General features: G+C 41.6%; 1 protein-coding gene across 3 annotated transcripts in view; it reads right to left on the bottom strand.

The window, feature by feature from the left end:
* Positions 1 to 5,352: 5,352 nt before the first annotated feature.
* Positions 5,353 to 21,676, bottom strand: part of CNBD2 (cyclic nucleotide binding domain containing 2) — a 65,694-nt gene continuing 49,370 nt past the window's right edge. For all 3 annotated transcript variants that reach the window (XM_057502948.1, XM_057502949.1, XM_036902424.2), the window contains exons 11-12: positions 11,690 to 11,853; positions 5,353 to 5,725 (exon numbers count right to left, since the gene is read on the bottom strand). In XM_057502948.1, coding sequence (XP_057358931.1) covers positions 5,407 to 5,725; positions 11,690 to 11,853 — 483 coding nt within the window. In that variant the 3' untranslated portion in view covers positions 5,353 to 5,406. The remainder of the gene's footprint in view (positions 5,726 to 11,689; positions 11,854 to 21,676) is intronic.

The following is a 21,676-nucleotide window of genomic DNA, read 5'->3' as shown; positions in this document are numbered from 1 at the left end:
AGACACACACTGGACTATTATTCAGCCTCCAAAGTGAAGGAAATTCTGGCACATGCTACAGCATGAATGATCCTGAGAACATTATGCTAAGGGAAATCAGACATTTACAAAAAGACAAATATTACATAATTCCACCTATATAAGGAAGCTAAAACAGTCAAATCCACAGAGACAGAAAGTGAAGAGATGATTGCCAGGGGCTAGGATAGGAGGGATGAGGAGTTATTGTTTAATAGGTACAGAGTTTCAGTTTTACAAGATGAAAAGATATCTGGAGATGGATGTGGTAATGGTTGCGCAACAGTGTGAATTTACTTATGAATGCCACTGAACTGTGCACTTAAAAAAGTTGAGAGAATAATTTTGTGTTAAATTTTTATACAATTAAAAATAATTTTTTTTAATTGCAAGAATGGTTCAAATAACTCCTAAATACACTTCACCCAGATTCACCAATTATTACCACTGTGTGATACCATGTAGTCCATCTTTACCTGTGGGGGACACGTCCCAAGACCCCCAGTGGGTGCCTGAAATCACAGATAGTACTGAACCCTATATATACTATTTTTTCATATATGTACATACCTATGATAAAGTTTAATTTATAAATTAGGCATAGTAAGAGATTAACAACAATAACTAATAATAAAATAGGATAACTATAACACTATACTAAAGTGATGTGAATGTGGTCTCAGTCTTCCTGTATTGTACTCACCCTTCTTGTGATGATCCAAATGGATAAAATGCCTACATGATGAGATGAAGTGAGGTGAATGACACAGACTTTGTGATGAAGTGTTAGGCTACTGCTGACCTTCTGATGATACTTCTGACCCTCTGCCTCCAGACCCCAGCTGACTGAGGGTAACTAAAACTGTGGAAAGCAAAACCACAGATAAGGGGGTAGTACTCCACGTGCTCTGCCGTACCAAATATATACTAATATAGTTCTAGATCATCTGAAAGTAAGTTGAAGAAATAATCTCCCTTAACTGCCAAGCACTTTAGTGTGTATATCCTAAGAACAAAGAGATTCTCTTACATAACCAGAATACAATCACGAACATCAGGACATTGAACGTTAATGCAATACTTCTATCTCATCTACAGTTCATTTTCACACTTGACCAAATGTCTCAATAATCCATTTTCTTCTTGATTCTGATTTCTGTTGGGGATAGGGAAGGCTTTGGAAGTGAACAGGCAGGGGTAAAACAAGAGAGAGTCAGAGGCCCTGCTCAGCCCCTGGACCTACTGGACCCCTCAAATGGTAGTAGCGAAGCTCCAGAAAGGGCAGGAGCCTGGCTGAAAGTCACACAGCGCATGTCCAGACATGCCGTCTTCTCACTGCTCCCCACTCTATCCAGGGCTAAAGCCCACAGCCTTCAGTAAACATGAAAAACCCATGTTCCAGCTTTGGAGCTGCTTCTGCTTCTCAGCCATCTAGAAACTACTCGTCCTCATTGTCGGCTCTGAACCAGTGATTACAAGTTCTGCAACTCAACTCCCTTAAGGTTAAGCCCCTTCAATCCTCATATAGGAGAATGGCATCATGGCAAATGGCCTCTGGGCGTACTATGTGAGTTTGGAAGTGACACATCACACCCCTTTTAGACTTTCCACAATTGGAAAGTAAGATTTTCCCATGGGTTATATAAAAAGAATAAAGGATTTAAAGAATGCTTTTGCTTCCAACCCCAAGGCAGGATCTTAAACACTTCCCATAACAAAGGCTGGCTATATCTCCTTTGTTTGTTTTTCAAATGGCTTTTTCATTTTCCCCAAACAGTGAAAGCCGCTAGTGCTGGGGGCTATATTTTTGGCTCCTGTGGCCTGGGTGTGTGCCTCTCCAAGTATGACTAACTTATTTACATATGGAAAATAATTCCAGAGGGCGATTATATTCTCTCCAACATAGTTCCAAGGTTGTGTGCATAGAATTTCTTTTTTGAAAACAGGTGGCTCATTTGGAACAAATGAGTAATGGTTGTGTAATAGTACAAATACTGCTGCTGACTGCCTAGGAGGGCACCAGGTATGGTAAAAGCACAAGGATTTCCTGGAACAACCACCTGGTAGCGTGTAAGCTTAGATCAAGCCTTTGCCTCTCTGGGCCTCAGGCTTCTTATCTGTCAAATGCATTAATGCTGCCCAGTTAGTTGCCAGGAAATATTTTCAGCATAAGTGGCAGCCTCTGTAGAGTGTCTCATACAATACCTGGCACACATCAGGTGCTCAAAACCTGAGCAAGGGCTCTTCTTCCTTGTGGCAGATCACTGGACTTTCTGACCCTCGGATCTGTGCCCAGGTGGGCAATGAGGACCTCTGTAGCACTGAAAACATAGTTTGTGGCTAAGAGTTGTGCTAACGGGTGTCATGTTTGCTCCTTCTGAATGAGCTGCTCTCCATTAAAGCATAATTTGTCCTCCCCTGCTTGATTCTGATCCCTGCTCCCTGTTGCAGGGTGTATGTGGGGGAGGGGCAGCAGGTCTTGAGAACCACTGCTCATTCTGAAGCTCACAGCCTGGGAACTAGGAGACCCTCAAACACTTACAAGCAACCACAAGCTCTCCCCAGACCGTCCCATCCATTCTTCTTTCAAACAGCATGCTCACTCACAGTTATGTTAATGCTTGGTGACCTATCTCTGCTCTTTCCCTTGGGAGCTGCCCCTTAATGTCCACGTACTAGTTACTTAGTGAAAAATGAGGGAAATGGGCAAGATGTCAGCCAGGACCCTCCCACCCCTTATCTCTCGGGGATGGCCGTTATCACCAACTATGAAGGCTTAGCCTTCCAAAGCCTTGGTTTTCTATCCCATTGAAGGGGGAAGAGAGTCCCCAGATGGCCAAACCGATCTTGATCAAAAGGTGCTAACAGAACCTACTATGTGTATTGAGCCCATAATATGTACCAGGGACTTGACATGTGCAACCCAAATATAACTGAGGCCCCGTGCTGCCCACTCTCTGCTTGGTTACCAAATCCAAAGAAATGGCAGCACTGCATGAAACCATAACTAAGAGCTATTCAAGTATTTACTTAGTTTTTCCAGAAAATTTCAAAGGAGAAATACATTCTCTGCAGAGAAAAGCTCTTTGAAGAACTCTTCAGACATTTCTCATTCCCAGGTTCCTGGACCTGTTCCACAGCGGCTTCAGATAAAGCTTTGCTCTTTCTCTGCTCTCAAGGTTCTCCAAGCCCAGGCCTCACACAGCATCCTCACTCCCAGGTCGCCCTTCTAGTCTCTGTTCTCACCCACCATCCCCAGAACTCATGTTCTGCCTCCTATCCTGGAACTTTTTTCTCTCACTTCCCAGGAAGCAGGACCCAGGGCTCTCAGTGAATAAAATCCTCCACCTTGCTGTACATGTACCACCTCTTTTTTTTAACTCCCCCCTGCCAACCCTCTGGTTCATGTACCATCTCTTACTCCTCAATAGCCATTAAGTTGGCAGAGCTGGGGCCTTAGCCCAAAGGTCATCAGACTCCACACTCAGATGTTTAGTGAAGTGGCTGTCATAGAAATGCTAAAAAATAAGCTTCTCACCCCTTCTCTGGTTAGGTCATGTCTGCTCAAGAACCTTCAATGGCTCCCTAGTGCCTAAAGCAGGAGAGCAGCAAACTATGGTTTACAGGCCATATCTGGCCTACCACCTGTTTTTGTAAATAAACTTTATTGGAACATTAAAGATGCTTTCACTATACAGAGTTGAATAGTTACAACAGAGACGATATGGCCCATAGAACCTAAAATATTTATTATTTGGGCCCCTTACAGAAAGAGTTTGCTGACCTCTAGCCTCAAGAATAAGAGGGAACAGAGACTGCCTCTTATCCTCCTTTGTATTTGCTAGGCAACAAGTACTTAATAAGCAAATTTCAAATAAATGAACAAGTTGTCCACATCATCATCTTGGCGATGCAAAAGAGGTTCCTAAATATAGTCAGACACCCCAATCTACCTGGTCCCAGTTAGTGCCAGGACTGCTCCAAACATTCCAGACTCCTTGGCTCTCAGGAGCTATCAGAGATGATTAGCTGATTCTCTAGCCTTTTATATCCACACCCCTTCTGACAGAAAAATTCCAGACTCCTCCTCTGCTGTGCAACATGAAAAGTTTTCTTATAAATTCAACAAACAAAATCATAATCTTGAATATGCTTTTCAAACTATACTTACCTCTCACTCGTGAAAATCATTGATATTGTCCAACTTGTTCATTTTGCCACTGGGGAAGTGGATGCAGATGAAGGACTCAAGTTGCTCAAGGGGATCCAGTGAGACAGAAACCGAGCAGGCTCCCCAGAGCTCCCAATGCCTGGCTCAGTACTCAGCATTTGTGGTCCATGCCTTGACAGGCGGGGGTGAGGCAGGAGAGTGTGCATGAGTGTCGGGGTGGAGGAGTACTCCTGTCTCTCCTGGTAGCCTCTGGCCAGGTAACGTGCTGCCATGGCAACTACCAGGTCCATCAGGGCTCTCAAGCCTAAATTATGGGCTTCCCAAGGGAGAAAGGTGACTTGGCACTGGGTCTTGGGCACTGGATGGAGACAGGAACCCTGAGTTCTAAGCCCAGTGCTACCAACAAGGAGAGCTGGCCCAGGTCAGTGATGGGCAGGACAGATGCAGGACCCCCAGAGGGAGAGACCGACAGCCTCCTTGTCTCTGGCCTGCCTCCTCTCTCTCAGGCTACTCGCTCCTTATCTTTGACCCAGGATGACTACTCCTGTCATGCTGCCCATCTGTCTCTCTGGCTCCCTATACTCCCCCCCAACAGTCATGCCTCACTCCACCCTCCAACAACGCACTGTCAAGAGGTGCTTGATAAGCACTGGCAGACCAGCAGTCTGTAGGCCCCACACAGCCCACGTATGTGTTTTGTTTGCCTAACATTATTTCAGAAACAGTTTGAATTAGTTGCTCTCATTTAAAAACCAGTAAGAATCATCTAAAATATAATAGGGTTTGTTTGTTTTCCTGGCATGGCAGCAATTGACTGGGGCAGAGGAGCAGCTGTGCCATCTGGATGGGGAATGTGAGCACCAGTTCCCGCCACTCCCCATTGCCTCCCCATTCTTTAGATGACCTGTCTGGCCTTGGAAGGCATTTGAGTTTGTAACCCCAGTCTTGCTCACTTTGATCTGAGCCCCATTGCCTCCCATCCATCTTATCAGATAAGACCCTCTCACCTTGAAACCATCCCCAGTGATCAGCCCATCCACACCCAGACTCCTGACCGTCCACTCACTGAGCCCCACAGGTGTCAAGGGAGACAGTGCCCCAGCTGCTGCCCCCCAAAAACATCTCATAGCTGAGCCCCTAAGAACCCCCATTCCCCACCCCATCCCATGGTGGTCATTCAGGAAACATGGTGACCAACCCAACATCCTTTAATGGGTTTAAACAAGGACCCCCGCATTCTTATACTGAGGCAGGAGTTCTTGGATTTTGTACCGGGGTGCTATGATGGTTTGGACAATCCTCAGTGGGGGAAGGTATTTCTGGGGTGCCATAAAAATGGGACAACGAGGTTCAGTCTTCTTGTCAGACCTACACAAATTCAGTGTCAGAGACTTGGGGTTGTAGATCCCTTTCTTCTTGGGCTGGACTGGACTGAATGGTGGCCGTTGGCGAGACTTCACCAGCAGCCGCATCAGGTCCTTCCGAAAGATATTCCAGCTGTTCTCCTTGAGGAACTTCTGGCACATATATTCATCACTGAAGATAAAACACAGGTGCTGAGGTTCCCACGCCAGCTCCTCTCTGTCCCCCTGTCCCTCCTGCCTTGCCTCCTGCTGCTCTTTCCAATCCCTAAACACAGTGCTCCATCCCACCTCCGTGCCCTGCCAGACTCCTCTCTGTCTCCTTTACCTTTCCACACTTTCTTTCCCTAGGCCTGCACTGTTCCATGTGGTGACCATGAGCCAGGTGTGGTTACTGAGTACCTGAATTAGAGATGGGCTGTGAGCATAAAATATATCCCAGATTTCAAGGACTTAGAACAACAACAAAAAAGAATATAGAGTATCTTGTTAATAATTTTTATGCTAATTATATACTGATATGATATCTTAGATACTGACTTCAATAAAATTCATTATTAAAATTAATTTCACCCATTTATTTTTACTTCTTATAATATGGCTACTGAAAAATTTTAAATTACATATGTAACCATTAGCTATCAGGGAAATGTAAATCAGAGCCACTGTGAAATACCACTTATATCCACTAGGATGACTATAATTAAAAAGACAGATACTAATTAAGTGTTGAGGATGTGGAGACATTGGAAGGACAGTTCCAATACATTGCTGATGGGAATGTAGACTGATATAGCCACCTCGGAAAACAGCTTGGGGGCTCCTCAAAAGGTTAAATGGAATGAACTTATGACCCAGCAATTTCACTCCTGGGTATATGCATATACCCAGAGAAATGAAAACATATGTCCACACAAAAACTTGCACAAGAATGTTCAAAGCAGCATTATTCATAATGTCCAAAAATTAGAAACAACCCAAATACCCATCAACTGATGAGTGGATAAAGTGGGGCATATACACTCAATGGAACATGATTTGACAACAAAAAGGAATGAAGTACTGATACCTGCTACAGTGTGGATGAACCTTGGAAACATTATGTCAAGAAGCCAGTCACAACATGTTCCTGTCTTTTGCTCTTTTTCCTACTGGGCTTTTGGTTTTGTATTTATTCACTTATTTACTGGGCTTTGAAGATTTAAACACATCATCTATATGTGTGTGTTACTGGTTATGCATATCGCAGATGTCTTCGGATTTGTGGCTTTCCTGAGCACTTTCATCATGGGATCTATTGTTACACAGAAGTTCTTAAATTGAAAGCAGCCAAATTGGTTATTTTGTTTTTTTGAAGGAAACCTTCACCACCTGGAAGTCCTAAAGATATTCTTCTGTATGGTTTTGAAACATATTAAAGTTTTGCTTTTTTTAAAAAAAGAAGCCAGTCACAAAAGACCTTATATTATATGATTCCATTTACATGAAATGTCCAGAACAAGCAAATCTATAGAAACAGGAAGTAGATTGGTAGCTGTCTTGGATGGGTTTTGATGCCCTGGCTCCTCCATTGTGCCTCCTTCTCTCATAGTACATGAGGGTGGGGAAAGTGGGAGAGAATGGAATGGGCTCAGCACTCATTGGCTTACTTCCTTCTGAGACGACAGAAATGGACATGTTCAACTTCCACTGCCTCACCTGCATGCTCACCTGATAAATCACTAATAAATTAGAACATTCTTCCAGCAAGATTATATTGATGAGGACAGAGTTAACTTTGATCCACAGAGATCATCGTAATAAAAAACAAGAACAACAGAGGTCAGAATGGACTACAAGCTAGTTCTTGGTGTCAGTGGCATGCCAAAGTTAGCTCCTACCAGCTCACAGAGAGGGCATCTCTTTTCAACTCCATGTTGTGACATCAGGTTGGTAGCTTGAAATTGGCCATTGTGGGAGCATGTACCCCACAGAAATCAGCAAACACTTCAAATCAGGGTTACCTCCTGCCTCCCAGAGAGTTGGTTGTTAAACATTCACTAGCTCACTGGATAGTCTCCACTTAACACATTCCATGAGTTCCCAACTTCTTACATAATAAGTAATAGCACCATCATCCAACCCTGATTTAGCACTTACCATGTGCCAAGCACTTTACGTTTATTGACTCATTTAATCCTCACAACCACCCCATTTCAGGAACATGGAAACTGTGGCTCCAAGAGACTAAAGGACTGACCAAAACTTAGGAGGGGGCCAAGTTTTTTTGGACCCAGAGTCCAAGTTAAGATAGACAGGAGTCATGTCACCTTCTAATGCTGATGGTCACACTGATTTCTAGTCTACTTTTTCACTAAATGGGGTAGCTCTTCTAAAGGCCTCAGCTACATTCAGGAGTTTCAGTTCCAATCCCTGCCTCACTTAAATTGAAAGTTCATCTGTCCTTGCAGGCGATCAAACTTCAGCCATGAAGCCCTTAGCTCCCATCCTAACCCCACCCCAACGGGCAATCCCAGCACTAAGTCACACTCTGTGCTTTGGCTTTTAGGCTCCTCTTCATTTTGGCCCTTAGAGAATTCTCTTCTCTTGTGTACACTCAGCAGTTCATTAGTTTCTACATGGCACTGCTTGAGTTACATAAGGGGAAAGGTTGTGAGTTATCTAGCCTGTGGCATTCACTGGACAGGTGTCTTGGCCAGTACAGTGTGATCTTCAGGATGTCACATCCCTTTCCTGGACCTCACAGTCCTCAGTTAAAACACGGAGGATTTGAGCTAGATAATGGCTATGTTTTCTGCCTGCTTTAGCAGTCTAGAAAAAAACATGAGTTCAACAATTAATGCATAAAACAGGATTCTATCTGTCAGCATTATAGATGATTGCAGCAAAGTGCTGACTGGACAGCACAGATGCCAAGTGCCCAAAACATCTGCCACCGTCAAGTCTTTATAAACCTTTTCTGAATTTCAATTTAACAAATATTAACTGATAGCCATCATGTGCCAGACATTATGTGAGGAGCTAAGACCTAAGACTCCTTAAAACTTTTTTTGAGTAGGTAGATGTAAATAGCCCTTTCCTATATTGGTAGGACATAGGAATCAGAGCATCATCGCATCTTTGAATGCAAGGAACTACCTGTGTTTCCCAACTTACTTTTCTTACAAAACTGCCCCAATTTGAGTCATACCTAGATATCATCTGTTTTTTATTTTACTAATGTTTTTTTCTTAAATCCACTTAGTTTATTTTACTTTAATAGTTACTTTGGCCTTGTTATAAGCAACAAGATCTGTCAAACCATGGGATTAGTAAGCTAGTCGTGTCATTTTTCTCATTCACACTAGAATAAATATACAACTGTTGAAACTAAAAATGTCAACCCATGCACCACCTAAAATCATCTTGTAAACCTTCTGTGAATACATTCTATACTTTAGAAAGTACTGATCTCCTCTATTTTCCGCATTTTTCAGATTGAAGTCTGAAGCCCAAGAGCGGGGAAATGGCTTACCCAAGATCATACAGATCCCACATCAAATTCTTTCATGTGCTTATTGGGCATGGCTGCAGTTATTCTACAGACCTGATTGCCTTCACACCTCCTTTTTCTCTACCACTGGAATCACTTGCTTCCCATACCTGCCAGCAAAAGCGTGTCTGATCATAGTATCACCACAAGAAAAGAAAAAGGGGGGAGGATGCAAAATTGTATAATCATTATGAAACTTCATGTGCCTGAATGATAAATGTATATTGGCATATAACCATGTGGTTAAAAAAAATGCTAAAAGGAAATACATAAAATGCTAACTTGGGATTATTGGAGGAATACAAATGGTTCTGGTTTTTGCCTTTTCAAATGATCAGTATTTTCCAGTTTTCTGCAGGGAGAATGCTCCGTTCATTCAATCATTCGTTCATTTATTGAGCACCTACCACTGCGAGGTACTGTGCAGGTGTTAGAGACAAAAGGCAGAAAAACCCCAGACCCTGCCTTCATGAAGCAATTAATTAAGTGGTGGGGAAAGAACTGTACAAACTACATAGCTCTCAACAGCTATAATATAATGGAGTATGATCAAGGATAGAGCTGTGTGGAGAGCATTATGACTATACAGAACCTGGGTTCACCCAGGAAAGGTTTTCTGTTAGAGATGAATGTTATTAAAGATTGAGAAGGAATTTTTCAGGGAAAAAAAGAAAAGAGGAGGACTCAGAGATGGCATTTCAGGCAAAAGGGCCAGCATTGGCTAGGGTCCAGAAGACAATCTGCCTGGATTTCTGGAGTGTGTTAAAAGTGGTGGGAGGGGCTGCAAGGGACTTGAAAGGTTAGACCACGAAGGGCCATTTACATGGCATTGGGTTTGCACTTTATCCTATTGGCAGTGAGAGGTCACTGAAAGGTTTTAAGTAGGAATTTAACATGGCCAGCTTTGGGTGTCAGCAACAGCACCTTATGGAGAATGGATCTGGCAGGGAGGAAACTGAGGCAGGAGACCAATGCTAAGACTATTTCTGGAATCTTGGCTGGGATCTCAATGTGGACGTGAGGGGTCATGTAACCCAGGGAGGTGAATAAGTTCCATGGGGTGTGTGAAAAAAATAGTAGGACTTCATTTATATTTATCTTTGTCTTATTCTTTTTAAAGATCTATTTTCATGTTTATAATACATATATATTAGTTATATATACTCCAGCAATATGTGCATATAAAAAACAAATATTTACATTTACTTTTATTACATATATTTTCTGGGGGCAGACACTCAAACACCTTTTAGTAATAGTGGTGTGAGATCAAAACTGTTTTACAACCACTGGTCTGGGCATCAAATTATTTTATTTACATAAAAATGTTTTTTTTTCCCATTATAAAAGTATTCACTCTAGAAAATTTGGAAACTAAGGATAAGTAAAAAGAAATCTTTTTACTGAACCTTTCAAGATAGATTTTTTTTTAGTTATAAAAGTAATATATTGTCATTAACAAACATTTGGAGAATAAAGAAAAAAAGCCATTTGGAATGTCACTCTCCTAACAACTTTTTAAAAGTATATCCTTTTTCCCCTCATTATAAAAGCAATGCATACACTGTAAAAACAATTAAAACTGAGAGGAATAAATAGCTATAACCAGATAATCCCCTTTCATCCCACCTTGCAGAAAGAATGACTATTGCAAATTTCGCAATAACACAGATATTATCATTTTTGCTTATTTCCTTCTAGATTTTTCTCAAGTATGTTTTTCCAAAGGCATGGTCAAAGTAAATATACAATTTTGTACCCTGTCCTTTTCATGTATCATTATATCACCCATTTTATCCTCCTTCTATAGAGCCATTAAACTTATGGGGTTTTTTTGTTTGTTCTTTGTTTTTGTCCTTTTTTTAAATTAAGGTATCATTGATATACACTCTTATAAAGGTTTCACAAGAAAAAAAAAGTGGTTATTACATTCACCCTTATTATCGAGTACCCCCCAACACCCTGCACTGCAGTCACTGTCCATCAGTGTAGTAAGATGCCACAGAGTCCCTATTTGTCTTCTCTGAGTTACACTGTCTTCCCTGTGACCCCACACACACCATGTGCACCAATCATGATATTCCTCAGTTCCCTTCTCCCTCCCTCCCCACCCACCCTCCCCCACCCGTCCTCTTTGATAACCACTAGTTCCTTCTTGGAGACAGTGAATCTGCTGCTATTTTGTTCCTTCATAAACTTATGTTTTTTTTAATAAAACAGTTATGGTCTATCAAGGGAATGTAGCACAATTTTCTAAACTATTCCCTTAGCATGTCATATGTGAGTGGGGGTGTTTGTTTCTCTCTGTTATGAATATGGCTGCTATGAACATCTTAATGCATGTAGTTTTCTTCATAATTTACTTACATAAATATAAATGCATAGGTGTACCATTGCTTCAAGGAGTAGGAACAGTTTTATGGCCCTTGAAACATAATGCTAAAATTCTCATCAAAGGGACTGAGCCCAACTGAGAGTATACCAGCAAATACCAGTTCCATTGCACCATTGTCAGCAGTAGGTATTAACATTTTTTTCTTTCTTATACTAAAATAACAGGTGAAAATTTGTTCTAATCTGGTGGTGGGACATATTCCCAGCACTGACCTGGGATACTGGATGTTGAACTCTGACAACTTTTCTGTTATCTCACTGTCAATCAGTTCACAAAATTTGTCTTTCCTCATCTGGATCACCTCAGCTCCCAGGCTCATGAGGATCAAGGGCCGTGTGTCCTGTTGATTCTCTGGGAGGAGGATCTGGTGAAGGCCCTAGAGGAAAGAAGTCACAAGAAGTTCAACCTCAGAGACTATCCACTTATACTAGCAGATTTTCTAGATGGGAAAGACGAGGCTCCAAACAGGAGGTGAATCCATCTGGGGTCATTCAGCAAGTGATGAGGAAAAGGCTGGGGCTCCTTTTGCTACATCAAAGTCCTCCAACTCCTCAGATTAGAAGAGCCTGTAAGGCACGTTGTCTGTCAGCTTTGTCCATGCTCCATCTCCACGCAGCAGGCCCTCCTGAGTCACACTCACAGTCGCTCTCCAGGAGACAGGATTTTGCGAGTTTTCCTCAATATTCAGTCTCAACTTTTCTTTGTACCAAGTAATAAGCCCATTTTCTCCTCCTTAGTACTGCAGTAAAAGTAATAGCAAATCCTCCTCTTCTAGATCCTCCCTTTTGCAGCCACCATACCCTCCCCCATCCTTTTCTGAAGGCCTTTGCTCATAAATGCATATCCCCGCTAAGGCTCATTTCTTTTTCCATCCTTCACAGACTTTGGGGTCCAGTGGCCTCCTCTCTGCAGTTCATGTTGCTTCTCTGGCTCCCTGGCATGGATTCCTACTTGCTTATATTTGGAAAGGAGATGGCGATTAACAGGCATACCTCCTTGTTTTATGGAGAGCTTAACACCGTTTTTAAGGAGACTCCCTTAAGGCTGGGACTGGGACCCATGGTGCTGAACTCTCAATCCAGTGCTCACTCTTCAGCTTTCATCTGTTAATCACGACTCAGGTGAAGAGGGAGGGAAGGTCAGTGGCCCCAGAGCTTGCAATGCCCAGCTATTTTGGGCTTAAGAATAAAGAAGGCTAATATGACCCAGGAATTCTACTCCTAGGAATTTTCTCAAAGAAAACAAGTTCTCAGATTCAAAAAAACATATGCAAGAGAGGAGGAGCCAAGATGGTGGCATGAGTAGGGCAGTGGAAATCTCCTCCTAAAACCATGTATATTTTTGAAAATACAACAAATACAACTATTCGTAAAAGAGAGACCAGTGGTTACAGTACAACAGCCAGGCTACATCTACATCTGCGAGAATTCAGCATCTCACAAAGGGGGTAAGATAGAAGCCGCAGCCTGGCAGGACCTGAGCGCCCCCCTACCCCAGACCCCAGCGGGAGGAAAGGAGTCAGAGTAGGGAGGGAGAGGGAGCCCAGGACTGCTAAACAACCAGCTGTAGTAATCTGCACCAGGAGCACAGACACACACTGCATGGTGTGCTGGATATTAGAGAAATGGAAAAGCAAAATCTGTAAGCAGGTTCCCGCAAATGGCTCCCCTGGGATAAAAGAAAAGCAAGTGCTTTTTGAAAGTCTTAAAGGGACAGGGACCTCACAGCTGGATGGAATCGTCCTGGCACAGTCAGCCCAGCAGCTGGGAAGCCCAGGGAACTCCAGGCGCCCTAACCCCCTGGGTGGCAGCACAGCTCTGAAGCCCCTCACGGCGATAAGCAGCCTGCCAGTCATTCCCCTGGCTGATGTGGCCCCTGACACAGCAGCCCAGTAGCCAGACAGCGGCCATGCGTGACCGCGGCAGCAGTCAGGCAGCCGGGAAGTGGCCATGTGTGTCCACGGTGGCAGCAGAGCAGCCCAGGAGTGGCTGTGCCCCCAGCAGCTGCCCAGAACTTCCACCCGGTGTGCACCACCTGGGCCAGACCCAAAGGCTGCCACCGGAGCGCAGCTGCCCAGCGCAGGCAGAAAAAAATGGGGCAAGGCATGAAGGAGTGCCACTCTCACAGGAGAGCACACCCGGTGAACCTGCCACTCCCCGCAGGGCTCTGGGCTACCCTGAAGGTGACCCTGCCCACGGCAGTTTAGGGGATTAATCAGGAGGCTGCTCCAGGAGTGCGGGTAACTGACACAGGCAGCAGAGAAGGGCAAGGTGACCAGAAAACAGGAAAGGACTTTGTTCTCCCAGCTGGCACACATGCTACATGCCTAAAGCTACCTCTATCACCATGAAAAGGCAGAAGAATTTGGTCCAGTCCAGAAATACCCAGATAACCCCAGAGAGAGGGCCTCGGGAGATAGATTTACCCAATCTTCCTGAAAAAGAATTCAAAATAAAGGTCATAACTATGCTGATGGACCTGCAGAGAAATAAGCAAGAGCTAAAGGAGCAAGTAGGGAGGGAGAATACATAAATAAAACAATCTCTGGAAGGACTTAAGAGCAGATTGGACGAGGTGCAAGAGGCCGTTAATGGGATAGAAATCAGAGAACAGGAATACAGAGAAGCTGAGGCAGAGAGAGATAAAAGGATCTCCAGGAATGAAAGAACGTTAAGAGAACTGTGCGACCAATCCAAATGGAACAATATTCGCATTATAGGAGTACCAGATGAAGAAGAGAGAGAAAAAGGGGTAGAAAGTGTCATTGAAGAAATAATTGCTGAAAATTTCCCCAAACTGGGGGAGGAAATAGTCTCTCAGACCATGGAGGCCCACAGAACTCTAACACAAGGGACCCAAGGAGGACAACACCAAGGCACATAAAAATTAAAATGGCAAATATCAAAGACTCAAAGAAAAGGACAGAGTATTAAAGGCAGCGAGAGAGACAAAAAAGGTCACCTACAAAGGAAAACCCATCAGGCTGTCACCAGACTTCTCAACAGAAACCTTACAGGCCAGAATAGAATGGCATGATATATTTAATGCAATGAAACAGAAGGGCCTTGGACCAAGAATACTGTATACAGCATGATTATCATTTACATATGAAGAAGGGATTAAACAATTCCCAGACAAACAAAAGCTGAAGGAATTTGCCTCCCACAAACCACTTCTACAGAGTATTTTAGAGGGACTGTTCTAGATGGAAGCACTCCTAAGGCTAAATAGATGTCAACAGAGAAAATAAAATCACAGCAAAGAAAGCAGACCAACCAAATACTAACTAAATGCAAAAAATAAAATCAACTACTCACAAAAGCAGTCAAAGGAAACACAAAAGAGTACAGAATAAAACACCTAACATATAAAGAATGGAGGAGAAGGAATAAGAAGGGAGAGAAATAAAGAATCATCAGACAGTGTTTATAATAGCATAATAAGAGAGTTAACTTAGACTGCTAGATAGTAAAGAAGCTACCCTTGAACCTTTGGTAACCACAAATCTAAAGCCTACAATGGCAATAAGTACATATCTTTCAATAATCACCCTAAATGTAAATGGACTGAATGCACCAATCAAAAGACACAGAGTAATAGAATGGACAAAAAAGCAAGACCCGTCTATATGCTGCTTACAAGAGATTCACCTCAAACCCAAAGACATACACAGACTAAAAGTCAAGGGACAGAAAAAGATATTTAATGCAAAAAAATGAGAAAAAAGCTGGTGTTGCAGTACTTGTATCAGACAAAACAGACTTCAAAATAAAAAAGCAACAAGAGATAAACAAGGACATTACATAATGATAAACGGGTCAGTCAAACAAGAGGATATAACCATTATAAATATATATGCACCCAATACAGGAGCACCAACATATGCGAAACAAATACTAACAGAATTAAAGGAGGAAATAGAATGCAACACATTCGTTCTAGGAGACTTCAACACACCACTCACTACAAAGGACAGATCCACCAGACAGAAAATAAGTAAGGACACAGAGGCACTGAACAACACATTAGAACAGATGGACCTAACAGACATCTACAGAACTCTACACACAAAAGCAGCAGGATACACATTCTTCTCAAGTGCACATGGAACATTTTCCAGAATAGACCACATACTAGGCCACAAAAAGAGCCTCAGTAAATTCAAAAAATATTGAAATTCTACCAACCAACTTCTCAGACCACAAAGGCAGAAAACTAGAAATAAATTGTACAAAGAAAACAAAAAGGCTCACAAACACATGGAGGTTTAACAACACGCTCCTAAATAATCAATGGATCAATGACCAAATTAAAATAGAGATCAAGCCATATATGGAGACAAATGACAACAACAACACAAAGCCCCAACTTCTGTGGGATGCAACGAAGGCAGTTCTAAGAGGAAAGAATATAGCAATCCAGGCATATTTAAAGAAGGAAGAACAATCCCAAATGAATAGTCTAAAGTCACAATTATTGAAATTGGGAAAAGAAGAATATATGAGGCTCGAATTCAGGAGAAGAAGGGACATAATAAAGATCAGAAAAGAAATAAATAAAATTGAGAAGAATAAAACAATAGAAAAAATCAGTGAAACCAAGAGCTGGTTCTTTGAGAAAATAAACAAATAGATAAGCCCCTAGACAGACTTATTATGAGAAAAAGAGAATCTACACACATCAACGGAATCAGAAATGAGAAAGAAAAAATCACGACGGACCCCACATAAATACAAAACATTATTAGAGAATACTATGAAAATCTACATGCTAACAAGCTGGAAAACCTAGAAGAAATGGACAAGTTACTAGAAAAATACAACCTTCCAAAACTGACCAAGGAAGAAACAGAAAATCTAAACAGACCAATTACCAGCAATGAAATTGAAGTGGTAATCAAAAAACTACCAAAGAAAAAAACCCCTGGGGCAGATGGATTCACCGCTAATTTTATCACACATATAGAAAAGACATACCAATTCCTTAAAGTTTTCCAAAAAATAGAAGAGGAGGGAATACTTCCAAACTCATTCTACGAAGCCAGCATCACTCTAATACCAAAACCAGGTAAAGACCCCACCAAAAAAGAAAATTACTGCCCAATATCCCTCATGAACATAGATGCAAAAACAGTCAACAAAATATTAGCAAACCAAATTCAAAAATACATCGAGAGTCATACACCATGATCAAGTGAGATTCATCCCAGGGATGCAAGGATGGTACAACATTCGAAAATCCATCAACATCATCCACCACATCAACAAAAAGGACAAAAAACACATGATCATCTCCATACATGCTGAAAAAGCATTCGACAAAATTCAACATCCATTCATAATAAAAACTCTCAATGAAATGGGTATACAGGGCAAGTACCTCATCATAATAAACACCATATACAACAAACCCACAGCCAACATCATACTTAACAGTGAGAAGCTGAAAGCTTTTCCTCTAAGACTGGGAACGAGACAGGGATGCCCACTCTCCCCACTGTTTTGCAACATAGTACTGGATGTCCTAGCCATGGCAATGAGACAAAACAAAGAAATACAAGGCATCCAGATTGGTAATGAAGAAGCCAAACTGTCACTATTTGCAGATGACATGATATTATACATATAAAACCCTAAAGACTCCATTCCAAAACTACTAGAACTAATATTGTAATCCAGCAAAGTTCCAGGATACAAAATTAATACACAGAAATCTGTTGCTTTCCTATACACTAATGATGAACTAACAGAAAGAGAAATCAGAAAACAATTCCATTCACAACTGCATCAAAAAGAATAAAATACCTAGGAATAAACCTAACCAAGGAAGCAAAAACCTCTACCCTGAAAACTACAAGACACTCTTAAGAGAAATTAAAGAGGACACTAACAAATGGAAACTCTCTCCATGCTCTTGGCTAGGAAGAATTAATATTGTCAAAATGGCCATCCTGCCCAAAGCAATATACAGATTCAGTGCAATCCCTTTCAACACACCAACAGCATTCTTCAATGAAGTGGAACAAATAGTTCTAAAATTCATATGGAATCACCAAAGACCCCGAATAGCCAAAGCAATCCTGAGAAGGAAAAATAAAGTGGGGGGGCTCTCACTTCCCAACTTCAAGCTCTACTACAAAGCCATAGTAATCAAGACAATTTGGTACTGGCACAAGAACAGACCCACAGACCAGTGGAACAGAATAGAGACTCCAGACATTAACCCAAACATATATGGTCAATTAATATATGATAAAGGAGCCACGGACATACAATGGGGAAATGACAGCCTCTTCAACAGCTGGTGTTGGCAAAACTGGACAGCTACATGTAGGAGAATGAAACTGGATCACTGTCTAACCCCATAAACAAAAGTAAATTCGAAATGGATCAAAGACCTGAATGTAAGTCATAAGACCATAAAACTCTTAGAAAAAATCATAGGCAAAAATCTCTTGGACATAAACATGAGTGACTTCTTCATGAACATATCTCCTTGGGCAAGGGAAACAAAAGCAGAAATGAACAAGTGGAACTATATCAAGCTGAAAAGCTTCTGTACAGCAAAGGACACCATCAACAGAACAAAAAGGCATCCTACAGTACGGGAGAATATATTCATAAATGACAGATCCAATAAAGGGTTGACATATGAAATACATAAAGAGCTCACACACTTCAGCAAACAAAAGCAAATAATCCAATTAAAAAATGGGCAGAGGAGCTGAACAGACAGTTCTCCAAAAAAGAAATTCAGATGGCCAACAGACACATGAAAAGATGCTCCACATCGCTAGTCATCAGAGAAATGCAAATTAAAACCACAATGAGATATCACCTCACACCAGTAAGGATCGCCACCACCCAAAAGACAAACAACAACAGTTGTTGGCGAGGTTGTGGAGAAAGGGGAACCCTCCTACACTGCTGGTGGGAATGTAAATTAGTTCAACCATTGCGGAAAGCAGTATGGAGGTTCCTGAAAAAGCTCAAAATAGAAATACCATTTGACCTAGGAATTCCACTTCTAGGAATCTAAGAATGCAGCAGCCCAGTTTGAAAAAGACAGATGCACCCCTATGTTTATCGCAGCACTATTTACAATAGCCAGGAAATGGAAGCAACCTAAGCATCCATCAGTAGATGAATGGATAAAGAAGAGGTGGTACATATACACAATGGAATATTATTCAGCCATAAAAAGAAAACAAATCCTACCACTTGCAACAACATGGATGGGGCTAGAGGGTATTATACTCAGTGAAATAAGCCAGGTGGAGAAAGGCAAGTATCAAATGATTTCACTCATCTGTGCAGTATAAGAACAAAGAAAAAACTGAAGGAGCAAAACAGCAGCTTACTCACAGGACTCAAGAATGGACTAACTGTTACCAAAGGGAAAGGGACCAGGGAGGATGGGTGGGAAGGGCGGGATATGGGGAGGGGGGAGGAAAGGGGGCATTATGATTAGCATGCATAATGTGGGGGGGGCATGGGGAAGGCTGTACAGCATGGAGAGGACAGGTAGTGATTCTACAGCATCTTCCTACGCTGATGGACAGTGACTGCAATGGGGTATGTGGGGGGAATTTGGTGATGGGGGGAGTCTAGTAAAGATAATGTTCCTCATGTAATTGTAGATTAATGATACAAAAAAAAAACCATACGCACCCCTATGTTTATTGCTGCACTATTTACAATAGCCAAGATATGGAAGCAACCTAAGTGTCCATCAGTAGATGAATGGATAAATATGTGGTACATATACAAAATGGAGTATTATTCAGCCATAACAAGAAAACAAATCCTACCATTTGCAACAACATGGATGGACTAGAGGGTATTATGCTCAGTGAAATAAGCCAGGCGGAGAAAGACAAGTACCAAATGATTTCACTCATTTGTGGAGTGTAAGAACAAAGGAAAAACTGAAAGAACAAAACAGCAGCAGAATCACAGAACAAGAATGGACTAATAGTTACCAAAGGGAAAGAGACTGGGGAGAATGGGAGGGTAGGGAGGGATAAGGGCAGGTAAGAAGAAAGGGGGTATTATGATTAGCATGTATAATGGGGGGTGGGGGAAAGGGGAGGGCTGTGCAACACAGAGAAGACAAGTAGTGATTCTACAACATTTTGCTATGCTGATGGACAGTGACTGTAATGGGGTTTGTGGGGGGGACTTGGTGTAGGGGAGAGCCTAGTAAACATAATATTCTTCATGTAATTGTAGATTAATAATAACAAAAAAAAGGGGGGGATTACTCCCTGATAGGATAAAATTAACTGCAAATCAACAATTAATGCATGCTTTACATATCCTTAATTTTGACCTTTTAAAGGGTGTTGGATGATCAGCTATGGAAGTACATTTTTCTGATAATATTTCTTTCTCTTAAAAAAAAAAGCAGTTCCTGTGTGATGGTCTCCAATAGGTTCTTCACAATGGTATAAAGGTCATATCAAAGTGTGGGCAAAGGGTTTGTTTGTGTTTGTACAGAGGATCAAAGCCTAATTTGGCTACCCAGAAAACGAATTAAGATACGATATGAAGAAGAACTTCCATCATCAACATCCTCTGGAAGAGTCACTCCAGAAGATGATCATCAAAAAACTTCAACAAAGATCCTGGCGCTGTTGCAGTTGTAGCTGCATTCATCCCACCGGTTTCTGGACTTGCCATTGGAATGAAGAAGGAGATATCTAAGCTGGCCTGTGCATACAGTAAAGCAAAAAATTTGACTGGATCTATATTGTCGGAACTCAACTAAGAATTAGGAGAAATGCAAGTTGCAGTGCTCCAAAATCATGCGACTATAGACTATCTACTGTTAAAAGAACATATGGAATGTGAACAGTTCCCAGGAATGTGTCGTTTTAATTTGTCTGATTTTTCTCAAACTATTCAAATTCAGTTAGACAATATCCATCATATCATTGATAAGTTTTCACAAATGCCTAGGGTACCTAACTGGTTTTCTTGGTTTCACGGGATATGGCTAGTAATTGTAGGTCTGCTTTTGTTATGTATCTGTATTCCTATTCTGTTAATGTGTGTACGCAATTTAATTGGTAGTTTGTTAAAACCTATACATGCTTATGTTACTCTACAAGAAGTTATGTCAAAAAAATAATCAATCTTCCCATGTTTTCTTCCGTCTGCTACTTCTATAGCTTTTCTTCTTCCTTCCTAATTACAGCCCTTTAGTAGAATTTGTGCCCCATATCGAAAATTACCAAGTATCATAATTCTTCCAAGTGGTAAAGATACCTCAAGACAAATGCTGGGCATAAAAGCCACAGGGCATAAATCTGCAAAGAAGTAAAAAGCTAACCTTTTCAAACAATATTGCTTTTCTCTCACTCACCAACTTTACATTTCCCTGTATGGCCCCGGAAGATGGCTGGTTAGCAAGAGACGGGTAAGATTCCTCAAGGGAGGAACAACCTAAGACAGGCACAGTTGCAGGGGGACCATCAGGTGAGAAATTGGGGATCAACAGAGGTGAGGCTCAGAACCTCACCCCCCCTGTTTTGAGAGAAATCTTCTGCATACGTGGATGTTTTGTTGCCCTTGTCTAGCTTGGATTAATACTTAGTCTATAGGCACAGACCTGATCATCTACATTTGCCCTCTTACAGCACTAAATTATGTTTTCTACCTTTATCTTGCATCTACCTACCACTTCAGCATTTCATTAAAAAATAATAATAATAATAATAATAAGGGAGAAATGTGGGATTCACATATAAATCAAGTATAAAAATCAAATGAATAATCATATCTGATTTGATTGTTTATAGTTCATGATGTGTGATCAAAACCGAAAGTTTCTGTGATATGACTGCCCTTGCACTGTTCACCATGTAAGAACTTGTTCGTTATGCTTCAGAAGATTGGAGACTGTTGAGAATTAGGCTTGGGGTTGATTAATGATTGTGCATTGAGTCCCCTATACAGAATTTTATTGTTGTTAACAACCATTTGATCAATAAATATGAGAGATGCCCTCTCAAAAAAAAAAAAAAAAAGAAGGGACTAGTGGTTACCAAAGGGGAGGGTAAGTGGGGAGGGCGGGAGAAGGGGAATTATTATTAGCACACACAATATAGGTAGCTCACTGGGAAGGCAGTACAGCACAGAGAAGACAAGTAATGACTCAATAGCATCTTAGTATGCTGATGGACAGTGACTGTAATG

This window comes from Manis pentadactyla, chromosome 5 (genome assembly GCF_030020395.1).
Source record: "Manis pentadactyla isolate mManPen7 chromosome 5, mManPen7.hap1, whole genome shotgun sequence".
NCBI classification, from domain to species: domain Eukaryota; kingdom Metazoa; phylum Chordata; class Mammalia; order Pholidota; family Manidae; genus Manis; species Manis pentadactyla.
Note: the sequence above shows the minus strand (reverse complement) of the source record. Positions and strands in the feature narration are given on the sequence as shown.